Below are 23,374 nucleotides of genomic sequence, written 5' to 3'. Positions count from 1 at the left end.
TTATTTTTTTCTCAATCTGAATGAAATGTCATTCAGTTTATGCCTATATCCTAAATGCCAATACAGCAGTTGTGCCAAGTCCTAGCTTACTGGCAATGCACTGTCGGTAATTTTATTAATTTCATTGTAGCATTTCAACAATGGCATTGCCATCATTCTTTGCCAGATTTAAGTGAATGCAATTTCTCGCCCTGTGATCCACTGCCACAGCACATCCTTGGATGTAAGTTAGTGTAATGGTTCAAACTCTGATGACGCAGAGGCTCAGTAGTTGACAAAGCCAACAATTTTGCTGACTGCTTTTACATCTGGATCCCGGGGAAGCCTTTTTGTTTTCTGTACACGGCCCATGTACTTGACTTAATGCTTCTTTAATTGCAGTATTTTCTTTATCCACTTCAGGATCAGCTGAAGTAATTTTTCAACCAGTCAGACAAGATTGAGAGTGCCATCAGTAATGTTCTCTGCATCTATAAATGAGCCCATCATCCACTACAGTGCGGACTCCAATTAGATCACTAAATATCTCATGTTATTGGCACTGACGTTCCTCCAGAGCCACAGATGTGATAAATGGCACCAGCAGCGATTAGTATATCCAGAAGGGAATGCAGAACAAGGTTAGAAATCTGCTACTTCCATCCAGCTTCACTTTCCTGTAACTACCTAAGGTTGGGCATTCACTTCAGCGCTCTATCTAGATCCTTTCTGTCAAGGCACATTCGCGGATTGTCAGGTCGTTTCTGTGCTACCACATTGCTAATCCATACTCCATGAGTTACCACTTGCTTGATTCTTTCCTGCTCTTCTATTTTGTCTTTCAGAATGTCCTCGAGGGCAGCTGGAATTCTGCTTCACAGATGCTGAATTAGTTGTACTTTACTCTAAGACAACAGCCTGCTGGACGACATTCTAAGCCTGTAAATGCATCACTGGACACCTCTATGCTTTGTTGCATGATCAATGGTTCAGTATGCTGTGACACACTGCACAGTATCTTTGGTATGTTGACTGTTATCAGTCCCAGCTTTAGACCTGTTCCAGGTAGGTTATATGGCTTCAGCTTGCTAACTGTAATCTGGAACCCCAGGTTGTCATTCATGTTACTGGACTGGACACAGACTAGTTAGTCCTCTCAACACAACCAGAATGCTATCACATAGCCTCAACCTTACCTTCGAGGGTTTCATTCTTGGATTACATGCTGAACTGCCCCACACATGATGCTGAAACAATTTATATGGTAGCCTGAACCCTTTTTTTTAAAACTTGTTCACAGGATGTGGACATCAGTGACTAAGCCATCATCTAACCGCCCACCCCCAGCTGCCATTGAGAAGGTGGTGCTGAGCTGCCATTGAGAAGGTGGTGCTGAGCTGCCTTTCTGACCTGCTGCAATCCTCGAGGTGTAAGAAGCCCACAATACCATTCGGGAGGGAGTTCCGAGATTTTGATTCAGCAACACTGACAGAATAACAGGATGGTGAACAGCTTGAAAGGGAACTTGTAGGTGGTGGTGTTCTCATGTGTCTATTGCTTTTGTCCTTCTGGATGGTAGAGGCTGTGAATTTGGATGACTGTCTTGGTGAGTTACCACAGTACATCTTGTCAATAGTGCACAATGCATGACACTCTGTGATAGAGGGAGCGAATCCTGAAAGTGGTGAATGTGGTGCCAATCTAAGCAGGATGCTTTGTCCTGGATGAAAAGGAGCTTCTTGAGTGTTGTTGGAATTACACACATCCAGGCAAGTACAGGGTATTCCATCACACTCCCAATTTGGGCCACATAGGTGGTGGAGAGTAGGTGAATTACTCAACACAGAATTCCCATCCCTGACCTGGTCCTGCAGCCACATCGTTTATGTGGCTGGTCTAACTCAGTTCCTGGTTCTCTCATGTTGGGTATCATTGAAACCCTACAGTGTGGAAAGCAGGCCATTCAGCCCCATCGAGTCCACAACGACCATCTGAAGAACATCCCACCCAGATCCACACTATCCCTGTAGCCCCGCATTTCCCATGGCTAATCCACCTAACCTATATATCCCTGGACACTATGGCCAAGTTTGCGTGACCAATCCACCCCACCTGCACGTCTTTGTTCTGTGGAAGGAAACCAGATCATCCCCAGAGGAAACCCACATCGACACGGGGAGAATGTGCAAACTCCACATAGGGGAGGTGATAGTCTAGTGGTGTTATCGCTGAACTGATGATCCAGAGAGAAAGAGAATGTTTTGATTCAAATCCCACCATGGCAGACTGTGAAATTTGAATTCAATAAATATCTGGAATTGAGAACGTAATGATGACCATGAATCGATTGTTGGAAAAACCCATCTGGTTCACTAATAGCTTGTTGGGAAGGAAATTGCCTTCCTTACCTGGTCTGCCCTACATGTGACTCCAGACCCACAGCAATGTGGTTGATTATTAAATGCCCACTGGACAATTAGGGATGGGCAATAAATGCTGCCCAGCCAGCGACACCCCCATCCTTTGAGTGAATAGAGAAAAATCACAGTCACCCAAGGATTGAATCAGACACTGGTTTCTGGCACTGTGAGGCACCAGTGCTAACTACTGAGCCACTGTAACACCATGACCAAAGAGCTGGTCGTTTGCTGGGAGTTGTGTGGTGCCACACAATGTTACTTGCCACTTTTTAACTCAAGTCTGAAGGCTGTTTGGGTCTTTTCGACACAGAGTACTTCAGTGGCTGAAGAGTCACAAACATGGTGCAATCTGCAGCAAACATTCCTATTTCTAACCTCATAAAATGTCTCAAGTGGTTGCAGAATGCAAATAAATTAATATGGGAAATTGAGCCATATAATGTGCAGGTGATGGTTTAATGGCATTATTGCTGGATTGACAGATAAAGCTCTGAGGTTCTGGGTTCAAGTCTCACGACAGAATCATAATTCAACAAAAACAAACCTTGAATTGGAAGTCTAATGATAACCATGAAACCATCGCCTAAGTGACAAAAGTCCATCTGGAACACTAATCTGTCACCCTTACCTCATGTTACCTGGCTTCCAGACCCATAGCAATGTGATTAATGACTCTTAACTGTCCTCTGAAATGGTTTAGCAAGCCACTCAGCGCGTGGACAATTAATAAAACAATATGCCATAAAAAGGAGATATTAGTTCAGATAACCACAACCCTGGTCAGAGAGGTAGATCGTTAAAGGAGGATGGTGGGAAATATAGGAGGGAATTTTAGAGTTTGGTACCTTGGTAACTGAAAACACACCACAAATGATGAAATAATATCAGCAATGCTCAAGAGACCAGAATTCGGGAAGTGCAGAGATCTGAGGGTTATGGATCTGGAAATTAACAAGTTACTGAGGAGTGAAGCTATGAAGGGTTTGAAGACTAGAATGATAATTTTAAAACCAGGATGATGCTTGTTCAAGACCCAATGCAGAGTGCGCAGAGATATTGGGAAATCAAATCTGGAGTAAATTGGGACATGGGCAACACATCTTTGGATACATTCAAGTCAGTCAGCAAAATGTTAGAATAGTCAAATCCAGCAGGAACAAAGACATTAGTAAAAGCAAAATCAGACCATGTTATGGAGGTGAAAAAGGTGAATTGTTCCATGGCGTAAATACGTGTTCAGATTAGCATCATAGTCAGATGACACGAAGTTGCCTGTTGACAGGGGCAAGATGTCGTCAGTATCTTACAGAGTCATACTGCATGGAAACAGACCCTTCGCTCTCACAACCATAATTCCAAACTGAACTAGTTCTATCTGCCTGTGCTTGGTCCATATCTCTCCAAACATTTCTTACTCACATACTTATCCAAATGTCTTTTAAACGTAACTGTCTCCACATCCACCTCACTTCCTCTGGAACATCATTCCACAAAAACCATTCTGTGCATAAAAAAATTTCCCCTCCTATGTTTTTTTTAAATCCTTCTCCTCTTACTTTAAAAATATGCTGCCTTATCTTGAAATGCCCCACCCTGGGGAAAAGGCAGGGTGGGACATTTCAAACCATTCACATTATCTATACCCCACATGATTTTATAAACCTCTGTAAGGTCATGCCTCAACTTCTTGCACTCCAGTGAAAAGAGTCCTAGCCTATCCAGCCTCTCTTTCGAATTCAAACCCTCCATTCAATGGACAGAAAACAATGGTTTAAGTTTTCCCTAATTACAGGGAGTTTTTGCTCATCCAGTAAGCAGCCTAATAATGGAGTAGCACTGGAGGAGGTGCGAGGTCATGGCAAGGTGGAGCAGGCGCTGGCATTTTTAACACACATATACAAAATAGCAAGTTTCTATATTACATCTGAGGACAGCATTTAAAGTGAAATAGGAGGGAACCAAGGACAGACTCTTGTACTAGTGCAGTAGTAGGGAGAGAATCCATTGCTAGTGATGTACCACACAGGGAGGGCAAGTTGTGGGAAAAGGAGTGTGATTACTAGGGGACAGGACTGCAACACTGTAAAGAGGTGATTTGAGGCATTTGTCAGAAATCTGCCATTTCAGACAGATGTTAGGTGGTAACAATGAAACCTATTAAAATAAATCTGTTTATTCCACCACTACTTATTAAAGTTGTAAAGCTAAATGACAGATTGAATGCTTCAGTCTGTGTTGATTCAGCTCATCCCTCTTTGATGGTTGTGGTGTTCATTGCTGTTGGTCAATTCAGGTTTCGACTTCACAGTAACACAGTGTTCCTTTGTGGAAGGCGTGTAAACATTTCCTAAATTTGGGACTAAATAGGTCCAGCATCAAGGCACCCAACACAGCGAACACCTTCGCAGTCGAGATTTGTACAGTCATGTCCATGGCTTGAAGCAGCAGAGTACACTACCGCTCAGAGCTAACTATCATTGATGTAGCAACTTTAACTGTGAAAATAACACCAGAAGCTTCACTAAAGCAACACTGAACAAAACATGACAAAATGGCGCATAGAGATGTTTTGAAATTTTAGACATACTATTTGCCTAAAGATTTTAAGGATGTCAGGATTGAGCGGGGGAGGGGTAAGCCAGGCAGAGAAGCTTATGAAGGGAATACCAGAGCTCAGTGACGAGATGGATAAAGGCATGATCGCCAATGGAGAAACCAAGGAAATCAAACCAGGAATGCAGAAGTGTCTACAGTTGGTGATGTATAGAGGCGTAGAGCTGGAGCAGGCTAGAGTGTGCGCGTCGGGACGAGGCAAAGGACAAATTCAAACATAAGGATGAAATGTGATACTTGAACCAATGCAGCTCAATAAGCAAAGGCCTGATTGGTGAACAGGACTTGTACCCAGGTAGCATACTGGAATAAGAATGCTGGATGAGCCAAAGTGGACCGAGGGTGGAAAGGTAAGAAGCCACCTGAAGAACATGAGAATAGTTGTGTCCTGAGCACAGGTGTGGTCTGAGGTAGATGCAAGGATCCAGCCACCATCCATTGTTGTGAATTGTTTGATTCAGCATCCAACTAGCCATGAGGAACGAATCAGTGGGGAAGAAATTAGAGTTTGGCAGGTCTAAAGACTAGGATCTTTGATCTTTCCAATTTTTAACGGAGTAAAATTTCTGTTCACTCGATATTGATCCAGTGAGCAGAATAAGCCCTCCAATACATGTGATTTGAGAAAGTAATGGTGAGGATGTGCTGCATACTGTCAGCGTATGTGTAATACCTGAAATGGTGCTTCTGGATGTGGTCTCTGAAGGACAGAAGGTAGATGAGCAGAATGAGATTGACAAGAGGAGATTTCTGGAGCACTCCTGAGGCTGAGGGCATTGGTGTGAGAATCCGAAGCTATAGTCAGAATGAGACTGGAACTGGGTGAAGCCAGTCCCATTCAGCTGCATCCCATTGCTGTAAGACTTTTTGTAAGAACTGGAAATGTGGGGAAAATAACTGGAGAGAATCACTGAAGACATGAGGGTCTAGGAGCTTTCTCAATAAACCAACAAGTTAATCTAGTCAGCAATAAGTCCAGGATTGATCTACAGCTTTTACTAATTTGTTAACATAATAATTAAGTATTATAACTGGCCCTCACATCAAAGGGAATACAACGAAGCATCTGCAGCTAGAAATGCTGGGCACGCTCTTTGGATGAGTTATGTATCAGCAGAGATGGCACAATAATATTTTGACATTTATAGTCAAAGTCCACACGCAAGCAGTGGATATCTGAGGAACTACACTTCAACGAGAAGTAAAAACACCTTCAAGATAAGGAAGTGGCAGAATGTGGTATCTGTGGATAGAAAGATACTGCCACCATTCCTCTTTCTCTTGCCTGGGTAAAGGTCTAGATAGTTTATAGTGAAATGAGAATAACCATTTGAGAGTCTTAATGAGGAGGATTTCTTGTCTGTAACAAAATGTAGTTTATTGCATGACAGCAGTCAGGTATAAGTTACACTGGCTCGTTATACCTGATTGCTCTCATGCAATAAACTACATTTTGTTACAGCCATTGCTGCAAAGACTATGAGGAGGCTGGTAAATGTAGGTCTGTACAGCACGAGATCTGAAGACCTTCTGGCTTATTCCGATCAAAGCCAGTACGACATCATCAATTTAGGTGGAGCTTTCTGTAGCTCCAACATTAGCCACAGAACAATCTTGGAAAGGAATGGTGACTAATAGGTGAAGAACTTGGACATTCGGAAATTCAAAACATGAGGAATAAATTGAAGAGCATTGCAGAAAATGGGCTTGGGGGGGAAAAAAGGTGCCTTTGCTCAAATTTTCACCACTTATTGCTTACAAGTGGCCATTACCATCAAAACAGCAGAAGCGATTTAACCTTTCAGCCAATTTCCAAAGCAGAAAACCACAAAATGACAGTCCTGTAAGCCTGATCTTTGGAGTCAGCTGGGCAATTATTGCAATCTGTGGAACTGATCAATAGTTCCTAGAGCAATGGTAATAATACAAGCCAAGATGGATTGGCCAACCTAACAGCAGCTGGGGACCAGTGACAACCAGAAAACCATGTGCAGACTATAATAACTGAGTATCAGATCACAGAAGATTTTAGATTTCTGAGGTCCGGGCAGTTAATTAGCAGCCTTATGTTTTTCTTTAATATGATCCCGTTAGGCAGATTTTTATACCTCACCCAATGGTCTGCTGCCAGCTGGATGTTACCTTATACGTAAGCAAGTTATAAATCTCCACAGCACACCATCTTGCTACGAATTTCCAAGGAATCCATCTCATTTCTGAACTTGGAAACTGATCTAATCAGAAGGAGAAATGTCTCCTCTATATCCTGTGCCCAGGTTACAAAACCAACTGAAATAAGGAGGGTGCAATCCTACAGTGTAAGATGCCTATATCTAAGCAGTGGGCTCCTCTCCTTCAGAGACACCATGATGATGACAGAGATTCGGTGTGAAACTGATGCTGGTACAGCAGATGGTGTTTTTACGAGTTCAGGTTGAGTTTATGTACCTGGGCTTTAATCTGCGTGCGTCTATAACCTTGCCTACATTCAACCCACCCTGTTGCATCTGACCTACTAATACTTAACTCTTATCACTGGGTACACAGAGGGGAGGTTTTCTAATTCCCAGGGTCATCATCCCTCACCTGGATTACCACTGAATAAGACAGGAACCATGGAAAACACTTGATCAAAGTAAAAGGTATAACCGCACAGTCTAACAATTCCCACTTCAGTGCAACATTTTGCGACTGAACACCTTACACAGAACAAGTCACCAGTGTTCTTTTGGCCTCTGCTACAGCAGCTTTGCAGTGCCAAGAAAATCTACACATGAAAAGGTATGCCTGCCAAGGTCCGAGATACTGCGATAAGATTAAAAACACTTAAGTTAGCAAAGGAAAGACAAGTACACAACAATGTCATTCAACATGATGGCAGCACTTTGTACAGACCAGACCTAATCTGCACTAATGTTGCAATTAATTGGACATGGTCAGAGTCTGCAAATGAAAGTAGCTCTCTGTGTCAACAAGCACATTGGAATCACTGAGCTGACACAAACCATATACCACAAGACATGACAAGACTGTTCTCTTTAGACATCTGTCATTTTTTTTCTCAATGCGATAGTAGCTAACCAGATAACTGAGTACAAATCCGTTGCAGAATTAAAAATGAAACTGTAGACTACACCAAAGAATAAACTTGGAAAGATGCTTCCCTCTCACATTCATCGCAATGCAGCTGCACTACAGAAAGAGGCAGGATAGAATCACTGTCCAAAAATGAAAATACATCTCATACAAACATACTCATGTTATAGCATCATCATGCTAAAATATTGACACTATCATGAAACACCAAAACAGGTCTTTCCTTTCTGACAGCAGCACAACTATTAATTTTCAGTTTTCTTAGCCATACAGTTGTACAGGACAGAAACAGACTCTCCAGTCCAGCTGGTCCATGCTGACCAGATATCCAAAATTAATCTCATCCCATGCCAGCATTTGGCCCATCTCCTTTTAAACCCTTCATATTCATAGACCCATCCAGATGCCTCCACCACTTCCTCTGGCAGCTCATTCTATACATGCACCACCCTCTGCATGAAAATATGCCCCTTAGGTCCCCTTTAAATCTTTCCCCTCTCTCAACTTAAACCTATGGCCTCTTGTTTTGGACTTCTCTACCTTGGGGAAAATACTTTGTCTATTTACCCTATCCTGATTTTATAAACTTCTAAAAGGTCATGCTTCAGCCCCTGACACTCCAGGGTAAACAGTCCCAACCTATTCAGCCTTTCCCTGAAGCTCAAACCTAAAGCTTACTTGTCATACCCATTGGGAAAGTCACTACAAGCTATTGGATAAGACAAACTGCTGATTTGGCCGCCCTGCGACAGTGCCTCAGCTTGGTCCTGTCCGTACAAGTCAGGTTTGAAAAGTAGTGGCATTTGTGCTTGTGCCACAAAATAGTGGGTTCAAGTTTTACTCTGGCACCTGAGGGCATGATGCAAGGTTGAAATTCCAGAGGAGTACTGGAAGAATGCTCAAAGTGCTGTCCTTCAGGTGAAAAATCAAGCCCTCTGACTATAACAGCAAGGAGAGTTCTTTTGCTGTCGATCAACATATCTTTCACATATAAAACCAGTAACTGGTCATTCAGTGTTATTTATAATATTCCTTTGTAACACACTTTCACATGACATGGGTAACATTAGCAAGGTCAGCATATGTTGCACCTCTCAAAGTGCCCTGAACCAAGTTGACTTGCTGGGGTCATTTCAGTGAGTAATGATGAGTCAATAGTGCTGAGAGGCTGCAGTCACATGCAGACCAGAGCAGCTGAGGACAACACATTTGCCTCCCTAAAAGGCATTAAAAAGCCAAGTGGATTTTTATGATAATCACTGTGTTTGAGGGTCACGATCACTGATGAGTAGTTTTTAATCCCAGAGTTATTGACTGAATTCGCATTCTATCAGCTATCAAAGTTGGATTTGACCCCATACCTCAGAGCATGTGTGGCACTTGAGATTACTATTTCAGTGATATTACCTCTACACAGCCACCTCTGCATTTCTTGTAGAATGTAAAATGGCTAATCAGATGCACCTCACTGCACTGTACAAGACAGACATTGAGAGATAATGAAAGCAGGAGAAAGTGAGGACTGCAGATGCTGGAGATCAGAGCTGAAAATGTGTTGCTGGAAAAGCGCAGCAGGTCAGGCAGCATCCAAGGAGCAAGAGAGTCGACGTTTCGGGCATGAGCCGTTCTTCAAAATGGTTGAAGGAGGGCTCATGCCTGAAACGTCGATTCTCCTGCTCCTTGGATGCTGCCTGACCTGCTGCACTTTTCCAGCAACACATTTTCAGCTCAGATAATGAAAGCAAGCAAGGACCCAACCACGGCATTCAAAACGGGGCACAGTGGGAGATAGGACTGTTACACCGGAATCACGAAGAAACCCTTCTGATATTGGGAGCAGTACAACATCCAACGTGGAGTACTTGATGGGCGCAATGGCTACCGATTTGATTGATTTTCCGATATTTGTAAATCCATTCCACCTATGACCATTAAAGTCTCTTTTCAAGTGCATTAGTCCACAGTTTCTGCCCCAGTTTAGCTTTGATTTGCAAAGCAAGGATACTGCACAGAGACAAACAAAGAGCACTGTGCTTCCAAACTGTAAACACCGACAGGCAGCTGATTGCATCAGTAAGCTGTTACTCTGCGCACATAACTGTAACATGTGGTCCAAAAGGACAAAAACAACACAAATATAATTTTACTTCAAAAGAAAAGCAAGGGAGAGAGAAAAATGACTCCTTGTGAATACAAATTACTGATGGTCCTGTAAATAATTTTCATTAAGAAAGAACATGAGGATTTATCCTCAAGGCTTTTGAAAGGAAGATGCAAACACTCAATAAAATGAAATACTAATTTTAAACTGATATTAAGGGATATAATAGAATACATTGTTGGCTATTTCCATGCAAACACAATGGTTTACAATTTAGCTCAAAATATAGTAAACAGGAAATTGGCCCTTTTTGAAAGAACTGATGTTTATGAAAAATTGTTTATGTTATTTTCAAATCAGAAATGCTAGGCAAAGCCTTACAGGGCAGGACAATAGTAAGCAAGAAATTGAGAAGGGTGGGGGACTCAATTTTAAAGACTACAAACTGTAGGAAGGAGCTCAGGAATTTCAATTTTATGACCTGGAAAAAAATAATTTTGAATCAGAGGCTTGAACAATGAACCGTGATTTTGCACACTGTGGGCATACAGGGAAACCACGGAATACAGTATATCTGAACAGGAGGCAAATGAGAGTTCAGTAGAGCTCAGAACACCCATTGTGGTCTGTGCTGTTTCTGAACTTCAATAGTTACATAACCAAAATTAATGACCTGCATTTGTACTATGCCACATTGCATTCCAAAGCTCTTCACAACCAGGTACATTGAGGGTAGACTTAACTAAACAAACGGTGCAGTTATTCTGCACCCCAGCAAGATGGTGTGTTGCCTCCTAGGAGTGGATATCACTGATTTGCTGCAGGAAATTGGAAAAGGGGGGGTGGGGGGGGGGGGGGGGGGGGGGGGGGAGGAGGGGGGAAATCAGTCAGACAGCGTCGATCAGGCACATTCTAATAACACAGCATCAAAAAGAGATGAGGTCCTTCATTTAAGGAGCAAGGTAGCAGAATGAAAAGCAGAAGACTGCAATATAAGATAATGCTCAGTCCCATATGCTAGAGAAGAATACTTGGCTGAAGAGCTGATGCAACTTGGAGGTCTTCTGACTCCTGGATCACAGAGTCTGGCGAAGGGTGGGATCTGTCAGATTAGGAACAACGTCGTTGCAGGGTCCAAGTCTAAAGAAGGGTCACAGGATCTGAAATATTAACTCTGCTTTTTCTCCGCAGATACTGCCAGACCTGCTGTGTTTTTCCCAGGATTTTCTTTTTCCGATTCTTGCAGAGGTTTTTGCTTGTGTGAGTAATTAAATTAATTTGGCAGGGGGGTGGGTTACACAGTGGAGTACAGTCAGCAGTGATACACTGTCAAATTTACAAGGAAAACCAAATCAGTCTGGAAGGCAGAATAGAACAAAGAAAATTACAGCACAGGAACAGGCCTTTCGGCCCTCCAAGGAGTTGATGGACCGAATTGTACAAAATGAAGCTGGGCTAGTGGTAGAAATGTGGAGCATTTTGGTGACAGTGACCAAAGGTTATTATGGAAAAGAACTAAACTGAACTGGAATGTTGGAAGGCCAATTTTCAAGTGGTATGACAGGACCTAGCCAAAGCTAACTTGATGGAGCTACTTATAGGAAATTCTACATGAGAGCAGCGTGCGCCATTCAAAAAGGAAACCAAGTGTTGGGTCATTGTATTACCATAAAGATGAAGGGCAGGACTAACCAGTCCAGGGGACGCTGGACATCAAGGATGTACAGAATTGGAAAGGGAAAAAATGGAAAGCCTATGGGGCAGACACAGGATCATAGAAAGCACAGGGCTTTACTTATGACGTAAATTTGAACGGCAAAGAGGAGGCTTGAGAAAACACTAGTAGGAAAAATAAAGTAAAATCAAAAGGAGTTTTATAAGTATAATGAGAGAGTTGATAATCAGAGGAGTCAGTGAATCCATTAGAGACCAAAAAGTCAATGAGTGCATGAAGCCTGAAGACATGGATGAGATTTGCAATGAGTATTTTGCATCTGTACTCAGTGTAGAGAAGGACAATGGAGGTATACAAATCAGGGAGTATGACTGAGATACTTGAACAAATAAGCATTGACAGGGTGGAGATATTAGCGGTTTGAGCTGGCTTAAAATTAGATAAATCACCAGACTAGATGAGATTTATCCCAGGCTATTGTGAAAGGCAAGGGAGGAGATCGCAGGAGCTCTAATAGTAATTTTTAAATCTTTTCTGGCCATTGAAGTGGTGCCTGAGGTCTGAAGGACAGCTAATGATGTACCATCATTCAAGTAGAATAGTAGATATAAGCCAGGAAACTTCAGGTCAGTGACTCGAACATCAATGGCAGGGAAATTATTGGAAAATGTTTGAGGGACAGAACAAATATCCACTTAAAGAGGAACGGATAGCTAACATGGCTTTGCCAAGGGGAGATCATGTTTAAAAATCTAACTGAACTTTGAGCTGATGAGGTGTTTAGAATAGGGTCGCGCAGTTGATATAGTCCACCTGGATTTCAGTAAGGCTTTTCATGAAATCTGACATAGCAACTGGTTAAGGAACCAACTGCCCGTAGCATCGAAGGCAGTTTGGATCCAAAACTGGCTTATCAGGGGAAATAAAATAACATGATGGTCAAAGGCTGTTTTTCTCATGACTGAAAGTCTTTGTTCAATGGATTCTGCAAGCATCAGTCCTGGGTCCCTTACTGTGTAGTGCACATTAATGATCTACACATAGATACAAAGTATGACCAATAAGTTCACAGAAAATTGATGGTGTGGCTAATACAAAGGAGGACAACCCTAGATTTTCAGAAGATATAAACAGGCTGGTCAGATGGGCTGACCAGTGGCAAATGGAATTTAATCCTAAAATAGTGAGGGGCGATGCACTTGGAAGGACTAACAAGGCAAGAGAGGATGTGTTGAATTGTAGGACCCGAAAGGCAATCAGAGAATCAAAGGGACCTTTGTGTGCATCTCTGTAGATCTTTGAAGGTCGGTGAATAGACAAACAGCATGAAGGTGGCGACATTTGGCACAACTGACCTTATTAGTAAAGGCACAGGATAGAAAAGCACAGAGTTCATAATGGAGCTTTCAATAATGTGAGTTAAGCCACAGCTATATGTAGATCTGGTCACCACAGCTGAGAAAGGATATGATTCCACTCAGGTGGTGCAGAGAAGATTCACCAGGATGTTGCCTGGACTGGAGCAATTCAGCTTTGAACAGAGTAGATAGGCTGGAGGTGATTTCCTTGGAGCAGAGAAAGGTGAGGGGGACCTGATTGAGGAGTTAAAAAAAAATCAGGTGCATAGTTGATGGGGAGAAACGTTTTTCCTAAGTACAGGAGTCAATAGACTGGAGGCATGGATTTAAGTGAAGGAACTTAATGTTGAAGGGATTTGAGGAAAAGCTATTTGCACACAGAGGGTGGGGGTCTATCCAAAACACACTGCCCTGAAACACTCTGGGAGAAGCCAGACCACCGACTGCTGCAGGCACTGATAGGTAGAATACTGTATTAACGATTTAGATGAAGGAACGAAATGCATTATCTCCAGGTTTGCACCAAGTGGGATGGTGAGCTGAACATAGGATACCAATATACCTTAGTATGATGTGGACAAGTTTTGGGAGTGCACAGCCAATGAACTATAATGTAGGGAAATGGGAGGTTACCTACTTTGGCAGCAAAAACAGGAAGGCAGACTATTCTTAAGATTGGCAAAAGAAGAGGTGCAATGAGACCTGGGTGTCCTGGTACACCTGTCACTAAAAGCATGTATGTAAGTGCAGCAGGAAGTGAAGGAGGCAAGTGGGAGGCTGGCCTTCATAGTGAGGGGATTCGAGTACAGAGTAGGAATGTCATACATAGAACATGACAGCGCAGTACAAGCCCTTCGGCCCTTGATGTTGCACTGACCTGTCATACCATTCTGAAGCCCATCTAACCTACACTATTCCATGTACATCCATATGCTTGTCCAATGACGACTTAAATGTACTTAAAGTTGGCGAATGTACTACCGTTGCAGGCAAAGCATTCCCAACCCTTACTACTCTCTGAGTAAAGAAACTATCTCTGACATCTGCCCTATATCTATCACCCCTCAATTTAAAGCTATGCCCCCTCATGCTCGCCATCACCATACTTTGGAAAAGGCTCTCCCTGTCCACTCTATCTAAATCTCTGATTATCTTATGTGTCTCTATTAAGTCACCTCTCAACCTTCTTCTCTCTAACGAAAACAGCCTCAAGTCTCTCAGCCTTTCCTCGTAAGACCTTCCCTCCATACCAGGCAACATCCTAGTAAATCTCCCCTGCACCCTTTCCATAGCTTCCACATCCTTCTTATAATACGGTGACCAGAACTGTACACAATACTCTAAGTGCGGCCGCACCAGAGTTTTGTACAGCTGCAGCATAACCTCATGGTTCCGGAACTCGAATCCTCTATTAATAAAAGCTAAAACACTGTATGCCTTCTTAACAACCCTGTCAACCTGGGTGGCAACTTTCAAGGATCTGTGTACCTGGACACCGAGATCTCTCTGCCCATCTACACTACCATGAATCTTACCATTAGCCCAGTACTTTGCATTCCGGTTACTCCGACCAGAGTGAATCACCTCACACTTGTCCGCATTAAACTCCATTTGCCACCTCTCAGCCCAGCTCTGCAGCTTGTCTTACTCCAATTGCATAGGCATTGATGAGACCACACCTGGAGCACTATATGCAGTTTTGGTCCGCTTATCTGAGGAAGGATGCACTGGCTATGGAGGGGATACAACAAAGATTTACTACAATGGCCTGGCAGGACTTATATATAAAGAGAGACTGGAACCGCTCATAGAACTAGACAGGATAAATGCAGCAAGGATGTTCCAAATGACAAGGGAGCCCTCATCTCAATCCCCATATCCTTTGACTGTGATCCCTAATTGTACACTCCCTGGGTATGGGGTGAAAGTGGGAACTGGGTTGAGATGGGATGGTCAGCCATGATCACATTGAGTTTGCTCTGCCAATCAAAGGGTCGAATGGACTATTCCTGCTCCGAGTTTCGATGTTTATGCCAAAATGCTGGAACATGGGATTAGAGTCAGCGGGTGCTTGAGAACCAGCAAACAGCGAGTGGGCTGAAGGATCTATTTACATGCTGTAAATGTTTGATGATTCCAAGATCCCTTAAAGAAAATCAGATGGAGAATTAGTCTGTGGTGTTGAGGAAAGAATATTGAGTAGAACACTCAAGTTATTTTTAAATAGCACTGTAGGATCAACTTGTAGGATTTCTGGACACAGACCAAGTCAGATTCAACTAAGGAAATAATCTACAAGGGTTTGTTGGTTAATGGTGCTTGGGATTGTTCCCACAGGGAGGAAACTTTTCCCTTCCAACATATCACTACTGTAGTTTTACACTTAAACATCGCTCCCTCATGTCTGCTTTGTGGCTCATTTAAAGCAAATGTACAACTTAAGATTTGTGTGTTTTAGCGTAATTAAATAGATTTCAACAGTTAAACTGCATGTTGTGGTTGATTGCTACTGGCAAACTCCTTAAGACATAAACTCACTCAAAAATGTACATACATAACAGAAGAGAACCCAGCTACTAAGTAAATCTGATTAGGTTAGAACTATGGCTGCAGGCAACATTGCAAGTTAAGGCAAAGAATCTGATCATTATCAAAAAAAAAACATTTTATTTTAAAACATATCAGCCTTGTGGAGGCCAAGAAGCTGAATTTAAGGTACTTGTTGAAGCTTTAACTCTCAAGGTGACACTTAGTAGATATGTAACCTTTCATCTGCATTGGTGTGTTAAACTATCACTGGGGTTCCACTGGATTGCAAACCTCATGTATAAGCCAGTCACTACAGTTTTAATGTTGATGGACTTTTGAGGACAAGTTCCACGTCAATTCTGATGTACTTGCAACTCAGCCACCATAGGGAGATTTAAACAATCCTTAGAAAAGCACACAGATGATTTTGGGATAGTGTAGGGGATGAGCTGAGAATAGTTCACAGGTCGGCGCAACATCGAGGGCCGAAGGGCTTGCTCTGTGCTGTATTGTTCTATGCTCTAAGCAGCATTACTGGTGACACTCATCCTGCAAATGAATCAAGTAAAGCTAACAGATGCTGCAGAGGCACTTCAGTCTATTCCACCTTCAGGGGAGACAAGGGAGAAAACTGCAAGTACATCAGAAATCTGACTTCGAGGCAGCAACGTGCAAGAAACCCATCAGCCGTTGAAAAAGAGTGGGCTGGACTCTGGGCTTCCACCTAATATATTGAACTGTTGCTTTCTCATCAGCTACTAGGCACTGCCCAACATTACCCGGATCAGGGTTGGAGGGGAGAATGATTCATTCCCTAACGTACGCACATCGCTTCCCTATTTCCACACAGAACAATGGTCAACATGGCATACTTTTAATATGAATGGTTGTTGAAGCAGAGCCAATCATTTGAGGGAATTTGGAAAACTAGAAGAAATGTATTAATGGTTACAAGGAAATAGGTCATAGTTCTGATAAGAGGTTGACATGAACCTGACAGTCAAATGGTCTCATTCCGTACTGAATGCTTCCAATTCTATCATACTTAATAAAAATAACCAAATTCACAACATACTTACAGCTGCCACCACCCTGTTCATGTTTCCTCATGGCGTAGGAACAGTAGATCGAGTGGATAATGACCCTCATCTACTAAGCATCATGTCTGCGGGTCAACTTCAGAGTTGAGTACAGACATGAAAAGCCATAGAAGGGTTTAATCTATACCTCTTGAGAAATGAAAGCAAGGCATAGCCACAGCAGAAAAAAAAAATCGGTCTCAAGTAACTTAAGTTTTAATGTCACAACAACCAGGCTGGTAAACATTCTGGTTAAAGCAGCTGAAAAGGCAAGGCAGTTACCAAGAAAAGTGAGTACTCACAACATGTCGTTAAAGAAAAAACACACACAATATACAGCCCGCTTCAAAAAATGACAACTCCCCCCCCCCCTTCCCAGTCCTTTGATCATGTGTGCACAATGTGAGAAGTTACAAGGTGAGGCTGTTTCATTGGCTTGTGGACCTACTCTAGCACAATATAACCAGCAATGTTCCAACTGGATAGATACATACCACCCAAGAGCTACCTCCAGCAGATTATGAAAAGCATGTTATGAGATACATCTGTCAGCCCAGAGACGCATGAATACAATCTGCTATCATGTAGCTATTAATATTATATGGAAAGTTTGGGGGGGGAAGGGAGGGTTACTGGCAGAAACAAAACATTTTAACGTCCAGGAGGGCTGGTAGCCTCCAGGATTGCCCTTTGCCATTTAGCTTGGGGAGCTACCCAAAGCACCTGGAGATCATTTCTCCTGCTGTGTTTTAAACAGTGTCTCCTTTCTGTGGCCAAAATACATTTGTCGTTCAATTCAAAAATTCAACAACAAAAACATGGAAAATTGCCTTAGGAGACCAGCACACAGGACAGGAGCAAGTTATGTGCAAACTGCTGAATTAACTGTTCGATACTTTCATCGTATTGAATGGTGACAATGACGTAGGATTTACAGCACACACACGGACCGCTCAGTTCAGCTGATCTAAGCTGGTGTTTAGGTGCCACATGATCTTCACCCTTGCTTGCATATTCCTTTCTTTATTGTGTACTTCTGTAGCTTCCCTTAAAAGGGACCAATTCTATTTCCTTCAATGGCTTAACATCGTAGCAACTCCACATTTTAAACACGTCAATACTCTTTAGAAGAAGTCTAACATTTTAACACTGGAAAATATAATTGGGTGGGAAAGATGGGCATGAAGATGGAGTACATCCTTTTCACTTTCAATTGACTGTTTCAGTTCAGTGACAAGCATCCCAGCAACTTTGAAGGTCGGAGACAGAAGGTGATGGTTGAGGGCTGCTTTTCAGACTGGAGGCCTGTGACCAGTAGAGTGCCACAAGGGTTGGTATTGGTCCACTGCTTTTCATCATTTACATAAATGATTCAGATGTGAACTCAGCAGGTACGGTCAGTTCGGTCGTAGACATCACCAAAATAAGTGTTGCTGTGGACAATGAAGAAGATTATCTCAAAGTATAACGGGATCTTGATCAGATGGGCCAATAAGCTGAGGAGTGACAGATAGAATTTAATTTAGATAATTGCAAGGTATTACATTTTGGTAAGGCAAATCAGGCCTTACAGTTAATGGTAGGGTCCGAGGAAGTACTGCCGAACAAAGAGACCTATGGATGCCGGTGCATAGCTCCTTGAGAGTGGAATTGCAAGTAGATAGTGAGGAAAAAGGCATTTGACATGCTTCCCTTCACTGGTCAGAATATTGGGACGTCATGTTGCAACTCGACATGACATTGGTAAGGCCACTTTTAGAATACTGGTTACCCTTCTAGAGGAAGGATGCGGTTAAACTTGAGGGAGTGCAAAAGAGATTTCCAAGGACGTTTCTGGGACTGATCTTGAGTTATTCGGAGAGGCTGGGGTAGTCTTTATTGGAGCATCGGAGGCTGAGGGGTGACCAAGAGGTTTGTAACATCACGAGGGGCGTGGATAGGGTGAATATCCATGGTCTTTTCCTAGGATAGATGAGTCCAAAACTAGAGGGCATAGGTTTAAGGTGAGAGGGGAAAGATTTTTTTAGATTAGATTACTTACAGTGTGGAAACAGGTCCTTCGGCCCAACAAGTCCACACCGACCCGCCGAAGCGCAACCCACCCATACCCCTACATTTACCCCTTTACCTAACACTACGGGCAATTTAGCATGGCCAATTCACCTGCCCCACACATCTTTGGACTGTGGGAGGAAACCGGAACACCCAGAGGAAACACGCAGACACGGGGAGAACGCGCAAACTCCACACAGTCAGTCGCCTGAGTCGGGAATTGAACCCGGGTCTCTGGCGCTGTGAGGCAGCAGTGCTAACCACTGTGCCACCGTGCTGCCCACAAAGGGCCTGAGAGGTAACTTTTCACACAGAGGGTGGTGCATGTATGGAAGAGCTGCCAGAGGAAGTGGTGGAGGCTGGTACACTGACATTTAAAAAGCAACTGGATGGGTATATAGGAAGGGGTTTGAGGGATATGGGCCAAAGATGTTGTGAAACTTGAAAGGGTTCAGAAAAGATTTACAAGAATGTTGCCAGGGTTGGAGGATTTGAGGTATGGGGGAGGTAGTATAGGCTGGGGCTGTTTTCCCTGGAGCGTCGGAGGCTGAGGGGTGACCTTATAGAGGTTTACAAAATTATGAGGGGCATGGATAGGATAAATAGACAAAGTCTTTTCCCTGGGGTTTGGGAGTCCAGAACTAGAGGGCATAGGTCTAGGGTGAGAGGGCAAAGATATAAAAGAGACCTTAAGGGGCAACGTTTTCACAGAGAGGGTGGTACATGTATGGAATGAACTGCCAGAGGAAGTGGTGGAGACTGGTATAATTGCCACAATTAAAAGGCATTTGGATGGGTATATGAATAGGAAGGGTTTAGAGGGATATGGGCCGGGTGCTGGCAGGCGGGACTAGATTGGGTTGGGATATCTGAACAGCATGGACTGGTTGGACCGAAGGGTCTGTTTCCATGACTCTATGCTGGCAAGTGGGATTAGGTCAGATGTGAAAGTCTAGACTAATTTGATCGAAGGGTCTGTTTCCGTGCTGTACGAGTCTATGCTAGCACCTTTTGCCCCAAGCAACACTTTCAACTTAAAATGCTCATGCACCAGTGTGCCTGAAATATTATTTAATGTCATGCACCAACCACAAGCTTACAAACCAATTTGGTTTCTTCTAAAGTGCTACGCAGGTGGTTGATTGTCCGATCCCCACTTTGTGATCGGTGACACCTCTTGGCTTTACAAATGGCTATGTCCTTCAGGCAACCAGTTATTGAATAGCGTGTCCCTGATCCTATAAACTAATGGCTAAACCCTTGAGATTACCATTCACCGTCCAGTATCCTGGGTCTACAGTTTAGATGCTAAATCTATACAACCAAAATCAAAGTGCATCAGTCTTTTTCGGCAACTCATTAGAGAGACAAAGCCATGTCATGTCAAGGTTTGGAATGGAATATGATTTCTTTCGGTCTGCACCTCCACCCCTATGGATAACAGAGTTCCACGTGTTTTGATGGTGTTGTCTTTGGTGTGCTTTTTCTAAATGCTCTAGCAATCCTTCCCTTCCCATCTCAAAAAGAGGCACTTACCTGTTTAAGTGGGGCTTGTGTTTTTTTGGGATGTGTCCTTGTGGCAGGGCAGGTCTGTGGTCTGGCAACAAGCCTGAAACAAGTTAGTAACACACTGGTAACTATAGCAGCAGCTATCTTTTACAGACTGAAACAGTTCAACGTTCATATGTTAGTAAAGTGCCCACACATACAAAGCCTAACATATAGCTGTAAAACCACCCACTAGCATACATAAACAATCCAATCAGCATCTCCCTTTAGGAAAAGTAACTGTTTTAACATCAATGGCAATTAGTATTTAAGCTCACTTTAATAAAAGCTCTGGGTGATTGTGGTTTTAATCTTGGCTCTAGTCACTCAATGCTCCTCCCTGTTTCCCTCTCGAATTCATTACCAGTGCTGTGGAGCTAAGTCTGGTGTTGTGTGTATACCTGTGTTGTTAAAGCAAATCACAAACTGAGAACACTGAAAACTTAATAAAATCTCTCTTGCACACACACACGTAAACATTCAAATTATAAGATACGGAGAGTAAGGAGTTTGATTTGTGAGCAGCATGATGAAAGACATTTATATACAAAGATAAATATAAATAAAATTTTAAAATTTGGATTTTAAAAGAGTGTCACAGGGTATTGTTTTCTTCTTTTAAAAGTGCTTACAATAAATGAGGTCAGACTGTTCTTCTGAAAGTGTGACCTAGCCAATGTCAAAATGTAGGGAGCCTCTGGAGTATGAATGAAAAGATTACTGATACAGTGGTGGTTTATGACAGGTGGAACAGTAAAGGCCATGAGCTTGTTTTCAGTTGAGCAAGGGTTGACTTTTTGTTGATTTAGCAAACCCAAAGACTGATTGTTCTTAGGGCAGTTCGGAGGAAATCTGACACCAATCAGAAGGAACTCTCTCTCCTCGATGGGAGTTGTTTCGTAGAACAGTTCAAAGGATAGGTTACCTCAGGAGAAAAGTCCAATTTGCAATTTCCAGGCCACTTATATTCGGTTAGAAGTCTGCAGGTGAATGAATAAGTGAATTAGCTTTATTGTCACACATACTCAAATGAGTACAGTGAAAAGTTGAAAAGTCGCCACATCCAGCTCCATCTCAGGTACACAGTACCTGGGTATAATCCTTAGATACAAAGTAGAGAAATGAAGAAAGTTACATTACAGCTATACTCATTATGGCCATAAGTCAGAAAAACAAGAATTAATAAGAGTATATTAGAAGCTGAGAAAACCTAAACTCTGTTTTAAAAGTAGCCACGTAAAACAACTCCATAATTTATAAGACAGAAACTGGTGAGAATCAGCAAAGCCAAACTTAAAGATTTGATTCAGAGGTAGCTTCTCTTGATTTAAATGGTTACAAAGTGATGGTGCTAGGGATTAGGTTGAAACTTTGTTTGGTTGGCTGTTTAAAAATGTTTCTTTTGCTACATCTAGACAGCTTTTTCTTAAAATCCTTTTTGCTATAAGCTGATGTTCTGACATTAAAGTTACCCTGCAGCTTCATATGACTATGCTGCCATAACTGACCATGACATTAACAAAACCAAAACAAACATATGGTATCTCATGCCAGGTTTCACTCTGGATCTGAAATGTCTCGTAATACCACCAGCATTGATCACTGTTCTTTCATGCTGATGTCCTAGGAGTGATTAGATTAGATTCCCTAGTGTGGAAACAGACCCTTCGGCCCAACAAGTCCATGTTGACCCTCCGGAGAGTAACCCACCCAGGCCCATTTCCCTAATGCACCTAACACTACGGGCAATTTAGAATGGCTAATTCACCTGACCTGCACATATTTGGACTGTGGGAGGAAACCGGAGTACCCAGAGGAAACCCACGCAGATACGGGAAGAAAGTGCAAACTCCACCCAGACAATCGCCCGAGGCTGGAATTGAACCTGGGTCCCTGGCACTGTGAGGCTGCAGTGCTAACCACTGAGCCACCATGCTGCCCATGGTGAATTGCTGGATGACCAGCACTTTATTGCCCAGCCCTAATTGCCCTTGAGGTGTTAGTGAGCTGGCTTCTTGACCCACTACAGTCCACAAGCTGGAGCGAGATCCATAAGGAGGGAATTCCAGGATTTTGAGTCAGCATGAAGAATGATGATTTATTTCCAAGTCAGGATAGTGAGTGGCTTGGAGGAAAACTTGCAGAGGGTAGAGTTCTCATGTATCTGCTGCCCTTGTCTTTCCATGTGGAAGTGGTCATGGGTTTGGAAGGTGCTATCCAAGGATCTTTGGTGATGAATTGCTTGTAGATAGTACACACTGTTGCCATCGACTGCCGGTAGTGGATGTTTGTGGATGTGCTGCCAGTCCAGCAGGCTGCTTTGTCCTGGATGGGGTCAAGCTTCTTGAGTGTTGTTGGAGCTGCACCATCCAGGCAAATGGGGAGTATTCCATCACAATCCTGACTTGTTCCTTATAGAGGGTGGACAGGCTTGTTGGGGGGGGGAAGCTGTTGAATTACTCACTACACTTTCCTAGCCTCTGATGTATTCTCGCTGCTACTGTGTTTATGTGGCAAGTCCAGTTGGATTGCTCTCAATGGTAATCCCCAGGATATTGAAAGTGGCGGATTTGACGATGGTAAGACCAGTGAATGTCAAAGGGCGGTGATTAGATTGTTTCTTAACGGAGATGGTCAATGCCTGGCATTTGTGTGGCACGAGTGTCACTTGCCAGCCCAAGCCTGGATATTGTCCAGATCTTGTTGCGCTTGAACATTCACGACTCTTCAGTACCTGAGGAGTCGTTAATGGTGCTGAACATTGTGCAATCAACAGTGAACATCCCACTTCTGACCTTACGATGGAGGGAAGGTCACTGATGAAGCAGCTGATGATGGTTGGGCCTAGGATACTACCCTGAGGGACTCCTGTACAGATGCCCTGGAGCTAAGATGACTGACATCGTTCACGACCATCGTCCTAT

General features: G+C 43.0%; 1 protein-coding gene across 2 annotated transcripts in view; it reads right to left on the bottom strand.

Annotated features, from left to right (window-relative positions):
- Positions 1–23,374, bottom strand: part of mrps18a (mitochondrial ribosomal protein S18A) — an 83,117-nt gene that overhangs the window by 22,650 nt on the left and 37,093 nt on the right. The window contains exon 5 of one of the 2 annotated variants that reach the window (XM_060855818.1): positions 20,439–20,511. The exons of the other annotated variant lie outside the window; for it this stretch is intronic. Within the exon in view, the coding sequence (XP_060711801.1) occupies positions 20,439–20,511 (73 nt within the window). The remainder of the gene's footprint in view (positions 1–20,438; positions 20,512–23,374) is intronic. 2 annotated transcript variants of the gene reach the window in all.

The sequence above is a fragment of the Hemiscyllium ocellatum genome, chromosome 3 (genome assembly GCF_020745735.1).
Source record: "Hemiscyllium ocellatum isolate sHemOce1 chromosome 3, sHemOce1.pat.X.cur, whole genome shotgun sequence".
Lineage (NCBI taxonomy): Eukaryota > Metazoa > Chordata > Chondrichthyes > Orectolobiformes > Hemiscylliidae > Hemiscyllium > Hemiscyllium ocellatum.
The sequence above is the reverse complement of the archived record's forward strand: the minus strand, read 5'-3'. Positions and strand labels throughout refer to the sequence as shown.